Here is a 17030-nt window from a genome sequence, read left to right on the forward strand (position 1 = left end):
GTCAGTGATGTTATATCAAGAACTTTAGACAGTTGTGTGAAGCAGTAAGCACCATTCTTATCTGACTTTATCTAAAGAACTGCAGTTTTCACCTCAGAGTGTACTGAAGTCTCCACAACTGAAAAAACCACATAGAACCTTGACACAAACTATGGCATAAGGATGTGATAAAATAATACATTTATTAGATTTATTCAGCAGCATCATTTTCCAGTTGTCTTGTCTAATCAAAGTACATTACAGATTAATTACAAGCATTCTAATTAGAAATAGTATATATTTTGAGAACTCAGATACAAAACAATCAAATAGCAGAAGTCTCAATGATTATAACTTTAGTAATCTTTAAATTATATGAGTAGCCAGGAATGCTGCATAACATGTTCCTGCAGTGGTACGTGGAGTTTCCTCAAATGGTTCATGTTGTGGAAACTACCTTGGCTAATTAATAGAAAAGCTAGTAAGATGTACAGTATATTCTGATGGAAGGCTATAGAAATAACCAGATAACTACAAAGACTGCATTAGTAGAAATTGTTTCCCTTTCTATTAATGTCCACCTCAGGAAATAAATAGTCAATAAAATTAAATTTTCACATTAAAAAACCTGAATAATTTCTTAAATGAGCCAATATCTTTCATATTTTGATGTTTGGAAATAAGCTGTTACAGAAATCTAGCTACTTCATTTAATAGTACAAATTACTTCCAGAGACTCCAGCCAAGAACAGAGCTATTCCACTGATGAGCAAGAGAAAAATCTCATTAAATTAAGTACTTGTGGCACTAAAATCTAAATATATCAGGACTTTTTAAGAACTCTATTAATGGAATGGTGTTAATTGTAACCTAGAGGAAAAGAATGTGTCTTATGGATTGGTAGGAAATTATTTTATCTCAGGCAGTTAAAATATTGTAAGAACAACATTTTGCACAAGTAGCTATTCAGCATAATGATGCTGCATTGACTCTTCCATCTTTTGTTTAACACAAGATAGACACCCATTTTTACATACAGTAGTATATAAAATAGGTTGTAAAGATGCCCAGAGCACCAGTAGGAGTTTTAAAAGGTGTTGTTATAAATATATACTCTAAAGAACCTGTAAATCAGTAATGTTCCTATATTTGTCTTGTTTGGTTCTTTTTTTCGTTTAAGCATTTATATAACAAATTTATTCCTAAAGATACGACCAATTCCATACAGATTTCTACCAGCAACATCACCGAACAAGATAATCTTTCAAAAATTTACAAATGTACAATATATTTATAACATTACTTTCAGACAGCTTCAGTGCAAAGATATACATATAGTACATCACGATAATTGTTCATAAAAATAGAAATTGGCATTTGTCAAAAAACAAGGCATAGTTTCACCATACATCTCCAGCCATTGGCTAAGAGATGTATATAGTTTTATAAAGCATTTGAATGTGAACCTTACTCTTCTGTTTATAAAAAATATATGTGCAAATGGATGTGTCTAATTTTCCCTAAATCAGTTACCTAGTTATACCACAGAGTCCTCTTTAACAAGACTGGCGGTGTCTTTAAATGTATCCTCTGTCGCTGTATAAGCTAATGGTTGGTCTCTCTTCAGAGTAATCTTGGGAGGCAGTGAGGGAGAAGGGGTAGGGACATTTTCTGTGTCCTGTTGCTGTTCCTTTTCCATCTGAAACAATAATCATAAAATCCAAGTTTACATTCTAATGTACAAAACATGCAACTTCAACTTTCAGAAATGTTAAGTAAACATCCAAGTATTTTGCTAAAGTCAAGTGTCACAGTATAAGTTATTTCTACAAATCACCGCCTGTAACAAAACTAAATGCTAACTTCACCTCACTTGGTACAGCTGAGTAAATACACTATTACAAACTTACTCCATACAGTAGGACTTCTATTTTAATGCTTAATGTCAGGAGTAGTTTGATGTATCTGTATGCACATACATGAATGTAGATAACATTGGCACTACTAACATTTGTAAATAGTTACATTCATCAGTGCTGGAGAAATTAATCCCTGGCTTCCTGAATTCTCTCTCTCATCTTGTTTAAGCATTAGAAAACTAAATTCTTCACAAAAGGCAGCTATATTTATTCACGTGACTGTGGGACTGAGGTTCTTAAGTCACTTAGGCCATCTGGAAATTTTAAACTGTAAGATGAAAAGGGCTGGAATTACTAGCTCAAGTCAGTAGAACTCCAAACCTCCATACCCAATCCAGGGAGGAATTCCTCTAGCACACATACCACCTGCTGGCACACCATCTTAAAAGAATGTCTCATCTAACTACATGGATGAAAAAAATAGGGCTGGTCTAGAAACAGGGCTGCAGTACACAGAGCTATTGAATTTTTCTGCAGTGCTGAAGCCAGGACTGAGGGCAGAAATACACACTTCAGTCCTAGTGCAGTACACTAACCTCTCGCTTGCACTGGCTCCCTGATCTGTGCCAGAATGCACCAGCAAGCTGAAACCAGCACCCAAGATCCTGGAGCAAGAGCAGCCCGCAGTGCTTGGGCTGTGAAAGCAGAGACGTGGGCAACGCAGCTGTGCTGCCTGAGCTGGATGCCTGCTGAATGCCTCATTCTGCACTAGACTTTATAACTTTTCCCAAAACCACTTCAGTCCTACTTTGGCCTAGGCTGGAATTGTTGTGCTGCTTCACTTAGCAGCAGAATCTACCCATAATCTTTATCCTATGAAAACAAGAACAAAGCCCAGCAGTACATTAGCCGAAAAATAGAATCATACAATATTAATCAATACCTCTGCATATATTGGGTTTTCAAAATTAGTGTTTTGTTTCATTTTTCTCTTGAAGAAACTCCACTTTGATTCCTGAAACATAAACATTATTAGAGCTTTACACATTTTTCTCACAACTTCTCTGGGAACTGGCACCACTGTTGTTGGATTTCACTTGCACTGACTCAGTGATTTCAGCTCTATGTTCTTACATTGCCATGTTGTAATTCTAAGCATGGGACCCAACTTTCTTTTCTGCTAAATAACCAGTTATGGTTATTTTACCTAAAGTATTCATAAGGCTAGGCCAGAAGGAAATAAAAGTGACTAAATTAATTCATGGAAGCCTATCATTCCAGACAAATAGGGTCAAGAGAAAAAACTCTTGAAAACAACACAAGAGAAATTACTGAGGGACATGAAACTACAACAACAGGTTGACAAGGCTGTCATTTCAAAGCTCATCAGAGGTGCTTTTTAGTGCACAGTGTGTGAAAATAGTCCTGTAAACAAACTATCATCAGCTCATTCAGATGATTTTAAGAGATGAAAATGTGTCTTCCGTGACTCATGAATAATCTAGATAAGACAATACTTCGATCTTGACTGTTAAAATGTCCTGCAAGAACACATAGAACAAGTATCTTAAATGTCCTTAGTAGCATTTTTAAATACAGATAAAATTACAAGTAAGTGTCAAAAAAAGTGATAACAGTACACTGACTAAATGTCTTATTTTGATTTTCTGTACCAAACCCCTCTAGGTTTTCACTGCTTTAAACCAAAATGTAATTTTTCATGTGTTTTATTTCCTATTTTATAGTGAAAAAAAAAAAAAAAGACGAAAAACCCCACGTACTCTGCTGCTTCTATCAAGGTATCATTCATTAGAGGTTTACAAATACCTGTGAAAAGTCTGAAGTAAAGACTTACTTATAATCATTTCTGCTGGGCAGCAATAACAATTTACAGCAGTTACATTACAATTTTCAGACTACTATCTGCCCTCAAAATGAAGCACAACACACACTGAAAGGAAACCCTCTGTTCCAGTCTATTCACTTCAGAATAACTGAGTGGGCCAGGAAGCAGATCCAAATAGATCCTTACGGGGTGCCCTGGGCAATTCTGTGCTTGCACGGCTTTTCTCTGATCAAGTTGTTCCCAACCAGCTCTTATAAATCTTGTAAATATGGTCCAGTTAGTTGGACTTGATGCAGATTATGTGCCAACTCCATGGCATTATTTAAAGAGAACTAAAACTATATTGTAGCTTCCCTAACATTCACTTTCCCTGATTTGGAGCACAAAATAAACAAGGCAGCCTTAGAGCACTATATCCTACCTGAGGTCCATCTGTACTCTGAGGGGGTTCCTTCGGACTAGCAGATATCACAGAGGCATACAAAGGATTTTCAAAATTTTCATTTTCCTCACTACCAGCTGCCGCTACCTGTAGAAGAGGGAAAATCAATATTTTTTAAAGAAGGAAAGAAGGTCATAAAGGAAATTGAAAGGTGAAAGTCAAGCCTAAGTTTCTCTTACATGTGTTGGCCGAACGACTGTAACTGCACTGGCTGTGCTGGCTCCACCATCTCTGGTTGCATACATTGGGTTTTCAAATGTGATTGGCTGTTTCCCTGACTCCACTGCAAAGTTTTCATTCTATGAAGGAAAACAAAACAAAACAAAACAACAAGTGCAGTGCAATAAACATCTCCACACTCCTAGGAATTAATTTATAGTCCAATTCTTCATCTCGGGGAACAATACATGTTTACTTTCACATAGGCTTAGACAAAACCTAGCATCTGTTAAAATCATAACATTAATTTACCTTCCATTACTTTACTCCCTGACTTAGCAGCCAGGACCATCGATTGTTCTGATATTACCCCATTTCCTAGCTGGACAAAAAAAAAAAACCACATTTCAATAACTGACTCAAAGTATTTTATGATGAGGAAAGGTGACTCTCATGAATCACACCTTCAACAGGGAAGAGATATCAAAGGAAGTATAATCCCAAAATATGTATTTCATTTTAGAGACTTCAAAATGACATACAAACTAATAAGCACTATCTGACATATAAAAGAATGGGATTCATTCATTTTGTCCCAGCAGGAAAATTGCTATATTTTTGGAGACAAAGCAGTAAGTGCATCCCTTTAGTTATAACATATAAGTTATGTCAGAAATAAAATGTTTCACAGTTTTCAGCACATCTCTTATTATAAAACAGTACTTTCCCCAGGCATAAAGACCAGTGTGTGGATACCAGCTGCTTCACACATATTGTCCCAAACCCTGAGCTGCAGCTACAGTGCTCGCAGCAGGTGGGCAACAGTGTTAAGTGTTTCTTAAGAAAATATTTAGTGCCACATAAGGATAGCCATCCAGGGCTAGACAGCTAAGCATCAACAGGTAGAAAGGTAACGAAAGCAAAACCCCACCCAGATTCACTTCTCCTGCTCCTTGTCACAGCCCCATCACAGGAACAGTGAGGAATAACACTGGAATAGTAAGTACATCAGCTAGCTCTTTAAAACTGCCTCATTTCTGCAAACCACTGCTTCATGCCATAAGGATTCATGCTTTGTGCTATCAGAGTACAGCTCTTCACTAAGAACAGCCACGCTGAAGAATATCCCTCTAACACCTATTCATGCATATGTGATGTTAAAATTTTAGGAGGCACACCCCACAGTTCTTCGCTGCCATAAACCAAACCCTTCGAATTCTTTCCAGTGAACTATACAGTTTTTTGTTTATACTCTGAATGCATAGGAAGAATTAACAGCTGTATCCAGACCTGTTATTAGCAATGTAAAAACTGCATCAACTGGACTTCAGTATGTCAATATTAGGCCAGAAAGTGGAAAGTACTGTAAAGTTTTTCATGCGTGAAAAATATTTGAGGTAATATTCAAGCCTAAAGCTATTTTCCCAGTATTTACTGAAACATTCATATGGTTGTCTCATTACACAAGCTGCCTAGTGTTAGCAAAGGGTGTGTTTCTTCATCTAGAAAAAGGTCATATACATATATTATGAGCTTATCTTCACTAGCTGTTTCATTTCGTATTAATTTACTGGCAGTTAAGTCTGTAATTTATATTTACAAGTTTAGGGAGTTTCCAGCACAGACTTTGCAGCAAGTGCTTACTATTCAAACATATCTGTGATCTGCTTCCTGTAAGTAAAAATCTTTTGTACATTGTACTTCTTGTGGTAAACAGGAATATTTTTTCCATGGAAAAACTATACAGTATAGGGAACACAAGGATGTGCTATTTGATGCATAACAAAACATGGATGAAGTACAGTTACACTTTGTGATATCCCCAAAACTATTAAATGTGATTTGTTTATAATTTACATATTTATAATTTGTGGTGCAAAGTAGTGTATCCTGTGGTTAGGCTGAGTTTTACCTCTGAAGTTTCTAACATACAGTCTAGATTTGGAAACCACACATTTCAACCTGTTCTATAGAACACAAAGGCCCTCAAAAATTCCTTGTTACAATATTTTCATGTGCCTATTCATTCCCTGTATATTCCACGAATATGCTGAAATAGGAAAGGGGGTAATCAACTTCATTTCTACCACATAAATCTTGAGAAAAGTCACATTATTTTGAAGAACAGGAGAAGAAGGAAAATCAATTTTTTTTTAAAGAAGAAAAGAATGTCATAAAGGAAATTGAAAGGTGGAAGTCCTACATTTGTCCTTGCCTTCAATTTACAAAAATCTATTTCAGGAAATTATCAATCAATGTTCACTTCTTTTTCTAGAACACATTTATCATCTCACTATCTTTTTTTACATAAGACTTCCCTCTATCAGCTAAAAATTACATTAAAAGAACACAATTTTAAAAAATTATTTCAGAACTAAACCTTACCATTTGCATTGCTCTGTCTATAGCAGAATCTCCTCCAAAGGCAGAGACTCCTATGTCCATACTCACATCTGCTCCAGATCGGAAAGTTACCCCATTGCCATTTTCAGTAGATTTTACAAGACTGCTTAAACTACAAAACCAAAACAAAACAAAACAAACACCCCACCAGGTTACACAGAAAGAGAGCTTGTCATACAACTTAGGTTAGTTGTTCTTATACTTGGAATTTTTGCTGGCTAGAACAAGCTACTGAGGGCACCAGAAATAGTATTCCTGCATTAGTTCAACAGCTTTTTTAATCTAAGTTAGCCCATTCAGAATGATCTCAACTATCTTCATGTGTGTTCATGTAGAAATCAAATGAACTCAATTAATTACAATTTCCCCAAATTTACCTACATTTTGACTACTCTTACTTCAGTGTCGATTCATAAACAAATGCATGAATCCACTCAGTTACTCGAATTCATTGAAACATGTTCTAAAAAATGCATCCGAAATGGCATACAAATTTGTGGATATAATTCCAGCAACATCTATACTACTGATGTTTATGCATTCAATTCATGAAGATACCTACAGAATACTGTTTTTATATAAGCAAATGTTCAATCTGCATATAGATTTACAGTAACCACAAGTACACATTAGATTTGCATGAGAAGCATTGGAAATGGGCTGAAAGAACACTGTCAGGCTCAAAATAATAGAAGTAGTGAAATATAGTGGTGAGTGTCAAATACAGGAAGTTCCATGCAGAACTCTGAGCATGCAACTCCCCAAAACCATGCAACTACAAATCCACTGCAGAGTTAACCTTTGAATTCATTTTGTCAAATCTACCTAACTTGAAGGAAGATAGAAGCATTGAAGTAATCTTTCCATTTGCATGTCCTCAGTGGAGTCGGCTTGGGCTAAAACTCTTGCCTACAGCTGGTGCATTGTGCACACACTTTACCAGTTGGCCCCATATCAGCATCAGCTGATTCAATTTTTAAAAAATGTAAATCTTAGTTACGATTCCTGTACATGGACAAGGCCCATGTCAAGGGCAACAGCTAAGCTATAGCTTGAGTTAACTCTGCAGTAAAGGTATGTTAACAGTTTAAAGAGGGATTGAGCAATGGCAGCACTAAAGCATATTCAAGGCAGAAATGAAAACCGTTAATCAAGTCTCAGACAAAAAACTGACATCTCCATTTCCCTTGGCTTGGCTTCATAACTTACATGGGAAGTACTGTTGAACAGTAAAGTTCAAGTCGTACTTTAGAATTTCTACTTGTTCGCTATTTGATGATGCAGAAAAATTCCATTCAAGAAAGCAAGAAACAGGGAATTTTACTGAGCAGCTTGGAGATCTCTTATAAACTCTTTGTCCTGAGGACTGATCTGCACAAAATTTTTGCCCCAATTTAACCATGTCAAGTCATAAATAAATTTAATTAGTTCAGTGTAATTCTCCAGTGAGAAATCAGTTATAGCTACATCCACATTACTGATTACAATGATTTAATTACACTGATTTAAAAGCTACTACTGTGAAATTGGTGCGAAGACTATGAAGATGCAGCTTTGTGCCTTTAAAAACACATAATTTGCTTAAAGCTAAAGAAATTTCAAAGTGTCATATGCTGACATCTTTTTTTAAAAAAATAATTTAAAATCATTACAAATTTTTTTTTTTTCATCATCCTTTGATTTAAAAAATCAAATATTTTTGAATGATATTTCACAAAGCTGGTTTTCACTGGGCAGTATGACTGTCAGGACAGCAGGAACGTACAAAAAGCCCAGATTTTGCAGGCACTGGATACAGATACAAGTTCACTATACATGCCCTGTATTATTTTTAAACAGACAAGTACAGTGTTGCAGATGAGCTCAGCCTTTCAATGTTCAAAAGACCTCTTTGCCAGAATGAACTGACAAAGTTTTATAAAAAATTAAAACATATGTAACTATGGTCTTTTGTATCTTTTTGAACTGAATATCCAGTTCCAGATCTGGTAAACAGTCTTCTATATTGCTCATTATTTAAAAGCTAATTTAGAATGTAGAAGTGTTTTACCACAGTTCTTTGTTACATAAAAAGGATCAGCTATGACATTGCTCGGAATCAAAAATCCACTGGAATTACTGCAACACTGCAGTTCCCATATTCCAACAGAACAGGCACACAGCAAACAAACTGGATTTTTCAGAAATATTTAGGAACGAACATACATTTTCAGTGCATTTACATAACAGCTAAGAAAGCCTTCAAAACATACCTTGGTAGTTTGGGAAGCGCTGGTAAAAGGGAGCCTGTTCTTCTGTAGTTAAAAAAGCCTCCAACCGCTAACACTCCAATTATTATGATTAGTATGACTGTCAGCAACACTGCTACTGCTGCTGTCAAAGACAGAAGAATAAGCAAACATTCCAGCCAGCATAGTTCAGTGTCAAAAAGAGCCCATGGAATTATAGGCTTGACCCTGAACAGGTATCACAGTGAGGTACTACACATTCTTTAGCTCAAAATATCAAGTGTAATATATACTTGAAGCTTACTTGTTCCAGGAGGCACTCCCTTTGATAATCCTATTTCACAATAATTCCCAGTGTAACCATAAGAACACCTGTAAATGTAAGGACAGCTGACTGAATGGTTTTTATTAAGTCTAGGATCTCAGCTTTATACTCTGTAATGTTTCTCCACATGCCATAAATTTTAACTCTATGCTCAGTTATTATATATTTCACTGACTGTAAATATAGTATGTCTGCTATCTTCATAGAATTAAAGTGGAAATAAAAACCGCTGAGTCAGAAAACTAGTCACTGAAGATTTGGTTTCAGCGGAGCATCAGTGGCACCTACTGGCTGTTCCGAGCTACGTTTACTGAGCATTAGTTCTCCATTGTTACAACTTCTTGGTATAACGTTTCACTAGAATCTTCAGAGGTTTGCCTTCTGCGTTTTCTTTGGTTGGATGTTTTTTCCAAACTGATGCATTTACATTTCTTATTTGTTGATATGTTTATGCGTACATGTCTTTTTCTGTGATTGTTACAAAGATGCTATTGCAGATGTATGACATCTTCTGAAGCATTTCCAACACATTTCAAAGAGTTTTGTGAGAGACCCAGGACTACCCTAACATATTGACTTACTTGCATTTTGGAAGACCGCTTTCATCTATATAGCATGTTCCTCCGTACATGCACCTGCATGCTGGTGGCATTGTGGGGGGGGATTCAATAGCTGTAAAATCAGAAAGCCACATAGGTGTTATCAAGACACCTTCAACAAAAGAAATACTACCATAGCACATTTTCTTTACAGAACTTGCATATGCAAACTCACAGCCTACTTTTCAGAAGCTTTGCTTTTAATAGCTCATGCATTTATTAGCCTTACATTTATTTTTCTGCCAAGTTATCTTATTTTAATCGAAGTAAAACCTGTTCTCAGAAAATTACGACTTATTCAATAAGAGTAGGCATAGACAACTCAGAAGCTGTTTGTCCCATCACTTACTTTTACCCATGCAATGCAGCCCACCACCACCCCCCTTCAAACCTCTCCATTAGGAGAGCAGCAATACTTTATCTCCTTTGGGCAGTCTCTTCCTTCCAACCAGCTGGAAGCTGCACGGAGAGGGCCAAACTGTGAAGTGTTTACTTAGGAAGAAAAGCAGTGGATGGAAATGCGCTTACAGGAGGGCCCTCTAAACTCTCATACATCCTGATGTGAGAACAAGAGAAACCCGAAGTCCTCGGAGTTTTCTGTCAGTACAGAGGGCAGGCTGACAGCTTGGCACCAGGTAGCACAGAAGCCTGTTCTTCGCCATGCCAGTCTCAGCTGCACTCCAGGAGCCCTGAGGCGCCCAAGTGGCAGTGCTGCCTGAGCTGTCCCAAACACAGAGCTATAAAGGTTCTGATGTTATTCTAATACTGAGTCATGTGGAGGGGGAAAAAAAAAAAAAAAAAAGTGAACAAAAAAGTGAAAAGTTGTACTAGCTTTCAGTAAGAGTTCAGGATATGCTGTCAGAAAAGTGCAGTTCACACAGGAACAGCTCTGGATCTTAGACATCATTATAGGCTATAAGTTAAGAATGGACTTTGATGGTCTGTCTTACACTGTACGTTAGATCATAATACTTTGTCATAAAATTTTTATCAGCCAGAGGTAGAGGAAGTCTGCTGCTACAATGTTCCTTACAGGTAAAACTCACTTCAAGTAAACCGGATGCAAAAAGGGGAAATGCAGAGGGGTCTTACAGGCTGCATTTCTCAATCGCTGCAATATGAGGAAAGGACCAAATAAATCAAATTTATATACATACAAAAGCTATGTTTGGTCAGTATGTCAATTATGGCAGTCACAGTTCACCGATTAAAAAACTTTGCTTAAAGTCAAAATAAAAACTTGTTCAAAAACAGAACAGTACTGTATATCCTATTTGCTGTCTCCTGCTTTTCCTCAAAATAGGGTCAAGCACAGTTTTCTTAATTCCTGGACATTTAATGTGAATTAATTTCAGCAAAGAATAACAAATGCAGTGTTCTCTAAGTAATAAACAGCCAAGAAAAATGCAATCAACAGTGTTATCGATCCCTGATTTAAACAAGTATTGCACACTTCCATTCACTATTACATCATATTACAGCCCCTGTTTCTGCAGCTCACACCATGCGGTAACAGAAAAGAGCATTAACAATTATTAAGAAAATGTAACTTAGAGGTAAGGCAGTGTAAAAAATTATGACATTTTCTCTTTTAATTCAAAAAGAAGAGAATTCAGAGAAGATTAATCACAGACATAATGTTATAAAGCATAATTTATTTGAGATACGTTGCAAGGACAAGTACAAGGACATCTGGCTACCACTCACATCACTGTAAACAAAGAATGCAGACTCTCAGCTAGAGAAATAGAAATCCTGCAGTGCTATGCTCTTTCTACTCAGGAAAGCAATTCTATTTATTGGCACTCCTGGAAACACTATGGGGGCTCTGCTGCAATGCAATAACCAAGCACTAAATTCTAGTGCTTAAAAGGCTTTCAAGCATATGACAATCTGTTCACTCTGAGTTCCGTAAGCTTTGTTTCAAGTTTCTATTCTATTCTATTATACTGATCAAACAATACCTTGGATAGAATTGTAAACATAATTGTCAACCATAATTTGTCAGAAATTCTCTAGTTCTGAAATCAATGCATTTGAAAAAAATTAAAACAAAATATTTGGGAATTTCAAAACAAAAATCAGAAACTGTGACCAGTTTTGCAGCTGGGTCTGGACTGGTTGGAGTGACATATCTATACTAATTTTACAAATTACATGCAAAGAGATTAAATGAAATGCACAAATAAGTGACAGCTGATTATAAAAGCCAGATGTCCTGACTTACCAATATTTATTATATCAGTTAGCTCATCCTTATGTATTTCTAATTCAGTAATGCATTTGCATTCCTAAAGAAGTTTCCTTTGCTTTCATCACCCATTTGACAAATTATTCTACCTGCATCACACTCTGTGCTGCTGCCTTCTATGAATCGAGTCCCTTGAGGACAAGTGCAGGTGTACCCTCCTGGTCTCAGCAAGCAGAGGTGGCTGCAGACATCTTTACAAGGATTAGGCACTGAAAAAAAAAAGTGACAAAGGCAATTGAAGAAGCAATGCAGCATATTCCCGAGGTAAGGCAGGGCAATTCCATAGTCAGTAGTGTATCTCATCAATATCACACACCAAAAAAACTAAACAAGTCTAGATCGATATTTTAAAACAACCGATGCCCAAACACCACATTTGTATCAAAACCTTCTCTCTGCTTTTTCTTACGTTCTTAAGGGAGAGATCATGGCTGTTGGGAGTCAGTGTGGCACCAAGAAGAAACTCTCCAAGCAACATTGAGCTTTCTGATTCTGAAAGCTAAAACCCCTTTAAAGAGGGGTATGCTGTATGTTCCTCTGGACATCTTCCCCTGTGATTACTGTGGGCACGTCATAGCTGAAATATCCCCCTTGGAGGCAATATTAAATAGCCAGCACTTTGTGTATTACCAGGATAAATTCATATCGCAACTGCCACCTCTATGACAACTTCAAGATGGAGGTGAAGAAGAGAAAGGATAGAGTCAGAACTTAAGAGACTCTAAAAAGCAATATGTGGTATTGCACTGTTGATTTGACTTTGGGTGTGCAGAAAACACTTGCCAGCCTCTATTCCATTTTTAGGTTTTCAGAAAGGAATATTATCACATACTGATAGATGCATTATCAGAAGATTACTAAACTCTGTGAAGACATCAATACCAACTTCGATCTCACAGCAAGGAAATGGCTCACCAGGATGCTGGTTACCCACCTGACTGATTGTATCTGTGCTGGTGATAGATGCGCACTTGAGTAAGCCACGGATTTACGGTCAGCACTTTCACTTTTTCTCCACTTCCAAATTTATCTTTCTTCCAGACTTCTCCTCGTTCTTTAGCTATCCAATATAAATGGCCTTCAAAGACATCAAGGCTGTACGGACTCCCTACTTCTCAAAGGAACCAAACAATAAACTGTCAGCAAGCAAATCTCTAGCAGGAGGAATAAAACTGCTGTTCTTCATCTTAAATATATTATCTAATTCTTCCATTTTAAGACATTTGCAGCTATATATATACATCCTCATGTGCCTGACCACTTCATGTCACTGTACCTGCAGATTGCTCAGTAATATACATAAAAAAGCAAGAATCCAATTTTGCAGTCCCCTACTTTGGTCATGTGAATTGCCCTTAGTGAATCTAGTTATCAGCCATCATGAGCTCTGAACCTGGTGTGCCATTTATCCCCGTATAAAGGAGGAGAAAACACTACTAAGTCTTAATCTTTGAAGAGCTCTGGAATCTAGCCCCACTTGTCAAGTCCAAGTGCTTATTAGCATACATCTTGGTTACTATTATATTAATTGCATAGTAAGTTCTTACCTCCATGTAATACTATGGTTCTGTCTGTCCCATCAGGTCTCATGGATTCAATAATATTTTCTTTAGAATCACTCCAATAGATCCTATCATTGTTCAAATAATCAATAGAAAGACCTGTTGGCCAGCCAAGGTCTTCAGAGACCAGAGTTTGTCTTTGCTGTCCATCCATCCAGGCACATTCAATCTTTGGCTGCCTTCCCCAGTCAGTCCAATACATAAGCCTGAAAGGATAGAACCAGAATTTAATATGGTTCAGACTTTGGTCACCATGATTATCTTTTGTAGTTCCATGGAAAAGGTGAGTTGTGGAACGTAAAGCTGTTCAGCAACTTGTTTTGCAGATGTGATTGGGAAAGTCACAGGGAGTTCGCTGAACAAACTTGTTTCAAGTACAGAAGATAAATACCAAAAGAAGAATGTTTGCACCTTGTGTCCTGATTTGGAGAGAGAGCAGTTTTAATGACAGTTTCTCATTCTCAGTGGAAGGAAAATGACTGTGAACAGTGAACATTCATCAGTCACAACAAAGCTGCAGAGCCCAGGTGACTTCAGGGAGCTGAGCTGCTTGACTCCAGATGAGAAGCACATAACACGATACCTAGTGATCCATCATATAATACAAGATGTAGCAAGCACAGCTGTTGAATGTACCAGTGCATCTACACTGCTTTCCACTGTGAAAGAGGCTATGTCTGTATCGCTTGGAGCTGGTAAAGAGACATTGCCATCTATTTCCCTATTCCAGTAGCAACAGAGAAATTCGGTACACACACAATACTGTAGAAAAGAGATGTTAATTTGTCACCAACACAAGCACCCATATGAAATCTAATCCTAAAATATCTTCCCATGTACACACATTTCCTAACATTAGTAAAGGGTAACTCCAGAAAGCCTTCCCTTAGTCTTTCTTGTAAAGTTTACTATTGTGGGGTTCTTTGGTATTGCATAGCATTGAAAATAATTCTGGGAAGTCCTGTAGTACTTACCCACGTTTTGGATTGACAGCAATAGCTGCTGGTTGATCCAGTAGAGAAAAGATAAGCCACTTTCTGTACCGTCCATCTAATTTTGCCACCTCTATCCGATTAGTCCCTGCATCAGTCCAGTAAAGATGTCTGAATTACATAAAACACAAAACATTCCAAAAGTAAATAGTTTATACTCGGAAGAGGAATAAAAAAAAAAAATTTAAGGAAAGCTATATCAAAACTCAATGAAATTAATATAAAGAAGCTGCATTGATTACATCTGAACTTTTTCAGCCTGGAACACACAGACCCTAAATATAGGTCAGTTTAGCAAAAGTGATCTATTGGCTCACTAGTTTTCTCCTCTGCCAAAGTTTCTGCAGCTGCCTTTGTTCCCTGTCAAATAATCTTCATTAAAGAGCTACTGAGAACTTTCATTTTAAGCACCAGAGGTGGATAATAAGCATCCTTGAAGATTTCAGTTTTCCAGGAGCTGATGAGGTTCATTACAAACAAAAATTTATTTACCACATAATTTAATGGTAACTCTGAAGGTATCCAGCTTATTAGTACACAGCTTCTCTCTAGACTTCTGTCTTCTGACAGAGATGTTAACGAATAAATCGTTACCACATCAGATGCAAATGCTTTTAGTCCTTACAAACATGGCACTCAGTCTACTTTTCTTTGAATTTTGCTTATCTTTATCATCATAGCTTTATTATTTTTTTGACCTTAGATAATAAACATACTCATTATTATGCACTCACTAATCACATAGTGCTTTCTGATGGAATAAATTATCTCATAACTGACTTGGGAATGTGAGAAAATACTGTAATTCCTATTTTGCAGATGGGCAGAAGGACTAAATGTCTCAAACCACATGTATCAGTTTTTATATAACGTGCAGACACTTCAATACGTTTTTTTTAACATATGTTTCAACATCATTCTGGAATCAAGTGTAACACTACATTTGAAGTTCTGAAGATGCTAGCCTCACTAGGATGCTGGTGATATATCCTTCATACTTGCTCTCATGACCATATGTATTTGTGAACGGAAGTTCAGACACTCCCGTCTACCTTCAGAGACATCTAGTTTTCTGGTTGGCCTGCAGTTCACAAAGCAAAGAGCAAAATAACCTGAAGGCTAGCCCAGACTTTAAGGTATCTATCTCATATTTAAAAACTGCTGGAAGGAAAGAGACAATTTTCCACTTCTTTTTTTCCATCATGACTGGCACAATTTTTTAGGCTAGTGAATCACTTCAGCCAGCCAGACTGGCTTTATCCTGCCCTAGAAATCAGGGTGACATGCTGCATGAACAACTCCATATCTATTTCATTTCATTTCACAACACCTAACATAGCATACCTCACCTAACATAAAGAATCTAGACAATGAAAGCTACATATCAGGCCCCAAACTGGAGTAAGTCTTTTCCCAATCTTTGCCTACTCATACAATAACTGTTTGAATCATTAGAAAAAATAATCTCTGTTGCCACAAACACAATTCAGAGTTAACTGCTACCTAGCTGCAACCCAGATCTTAAGCACCTTCCAACTGTATTTTGACTGAGGACGCAAAAGGTAAAGTATTCATCCACTTAGTTGAAAACCATGTGACAGAGGGGAAGCAGATAGCTAAGTTCCTTCTTATATTTTCCAGCTTTCCAGAAACATCATGCTCTACTATGATCTCAACATCCTCCTTCTTCACCATATTGACTGCATTACCAGGAACATCCAAAATTCGTCAGCAGCTTTCAGCAGATTGATTCATCTCTGTAATCTCTGTTCATTCAGCTTCAAACAGAATCCTGACTACATTTCATTGTCTGTCTACAAACATCAGGATCCTCTCAACATTATACCAAATTAACTACAGCTATGCCAGTCCACCACATCCTTTAACAGCTACATTGCAGAAGAAATTACACCATCAACATCAAATTCCCAAAACTCATTCCCGACTTTCTCCCAGATCTTCTCCAAGAGAGGGGAAATAAGCAGTGATCTCATGATTTCTAGGATTAAGTTAAAAATTTGCCATGTTTTAGCCTAAAAAAAAACCCCACAGCCAACAAGAGGGAGAAAAAACTCTGAGACACGATTACAAAAATGTAACCATGTTCTGAGAAAACACATCTATTCATCATGCTTCAGGGCCGCTTCTGCTTTGGGATTAGCTCACATAGCACAAAGCTGGTAAGAAATGAGCAAAGATAAAAGACAAATTCTATTCTGGATTGAGAAAGTCTCCTTCCCACAGCAGAGAAGGCTTGTTCCCTGGAGCTTACCTGAGTCCTTGAAGAAGAATCCATCTGACATGAAGGCCAGTGTATTATCACTTTACTGATGCACAACTGATCTGTCAGTTGTGGATTAATGCAAGTTTCCTCAGAAAATACAC

At 37.1% G+C, this 17030-nt stretch overlaps 1 protein-coding gene across 2 annotated transcripts in view; it reads right to left on the minus strand.

Annotated features, from left to right (window-relative positions):
- Positions 1-1516: 1516 nt before the first annotated feature.
- Positions 1517-17030, minus strand: part of LRP2 (LDL receptor related protein 2) — a 127603-nt gene continuing 112089 nt past the window's right edge. Inside the window, exons 68-79 of one of the 2 annotated variants that reach the window (XM_086466064.1) lie at positions 14628-14756; positions 13639-13859; positions 13026-13202; positions 12181-12300; positions 9823-9913; positions 9221-9288; positions 8941-9061; positions 6671-6800; positions 4306-4425; positions 4106-4213; positions 2782-2853; positions 1517-1678 (exon numbers count right to left, since the gene is read on the minus strand). In XM_086466064.1, the coding sequence (XP_086322190.1) occupies positions 1517-1678; positions 2782-2853; positions 4106-4213; positions 4306-4425; positions 6671-6800; positions 8941-9061; positions 9221-9288; positions 9823-9913; positions 12181-12300; positions 13026-13202; positions 13639-13859; positions 14628-14756 (1519 nt within the window). Of the gene's footprint in view, positions 1679-2781; positions 2854-4105; positions 4214-4305; positions 4426-6670; positions 6801-8940; positions 9062-9220; positions 9289-9822; positions 9914-12180; positions 12301-13025; positions 13206-13638; positions 13860-14627; positions 14757-17030 lie in introns of both variants that reach the window. The other variant, XM_086466065.1, reaches the window with a different exon arrangement.

This window comes from Leptosomus discolor, chromosome 5 (assembly GCF_034619465.1).
Source record: "Leptosomus discolor isolate bLepDis1 chromosome 5, bLepDis1.hap2, whole genome shotgun sequence".
In the NCBI taxonomy this organism is placed as follows: domain Eukaryota; kingdom Metazoa; phylum Chordata; class Aves; order Leptosomiformes; family Leptosomidae; genus Leptosomus; species Leptosomus discolor.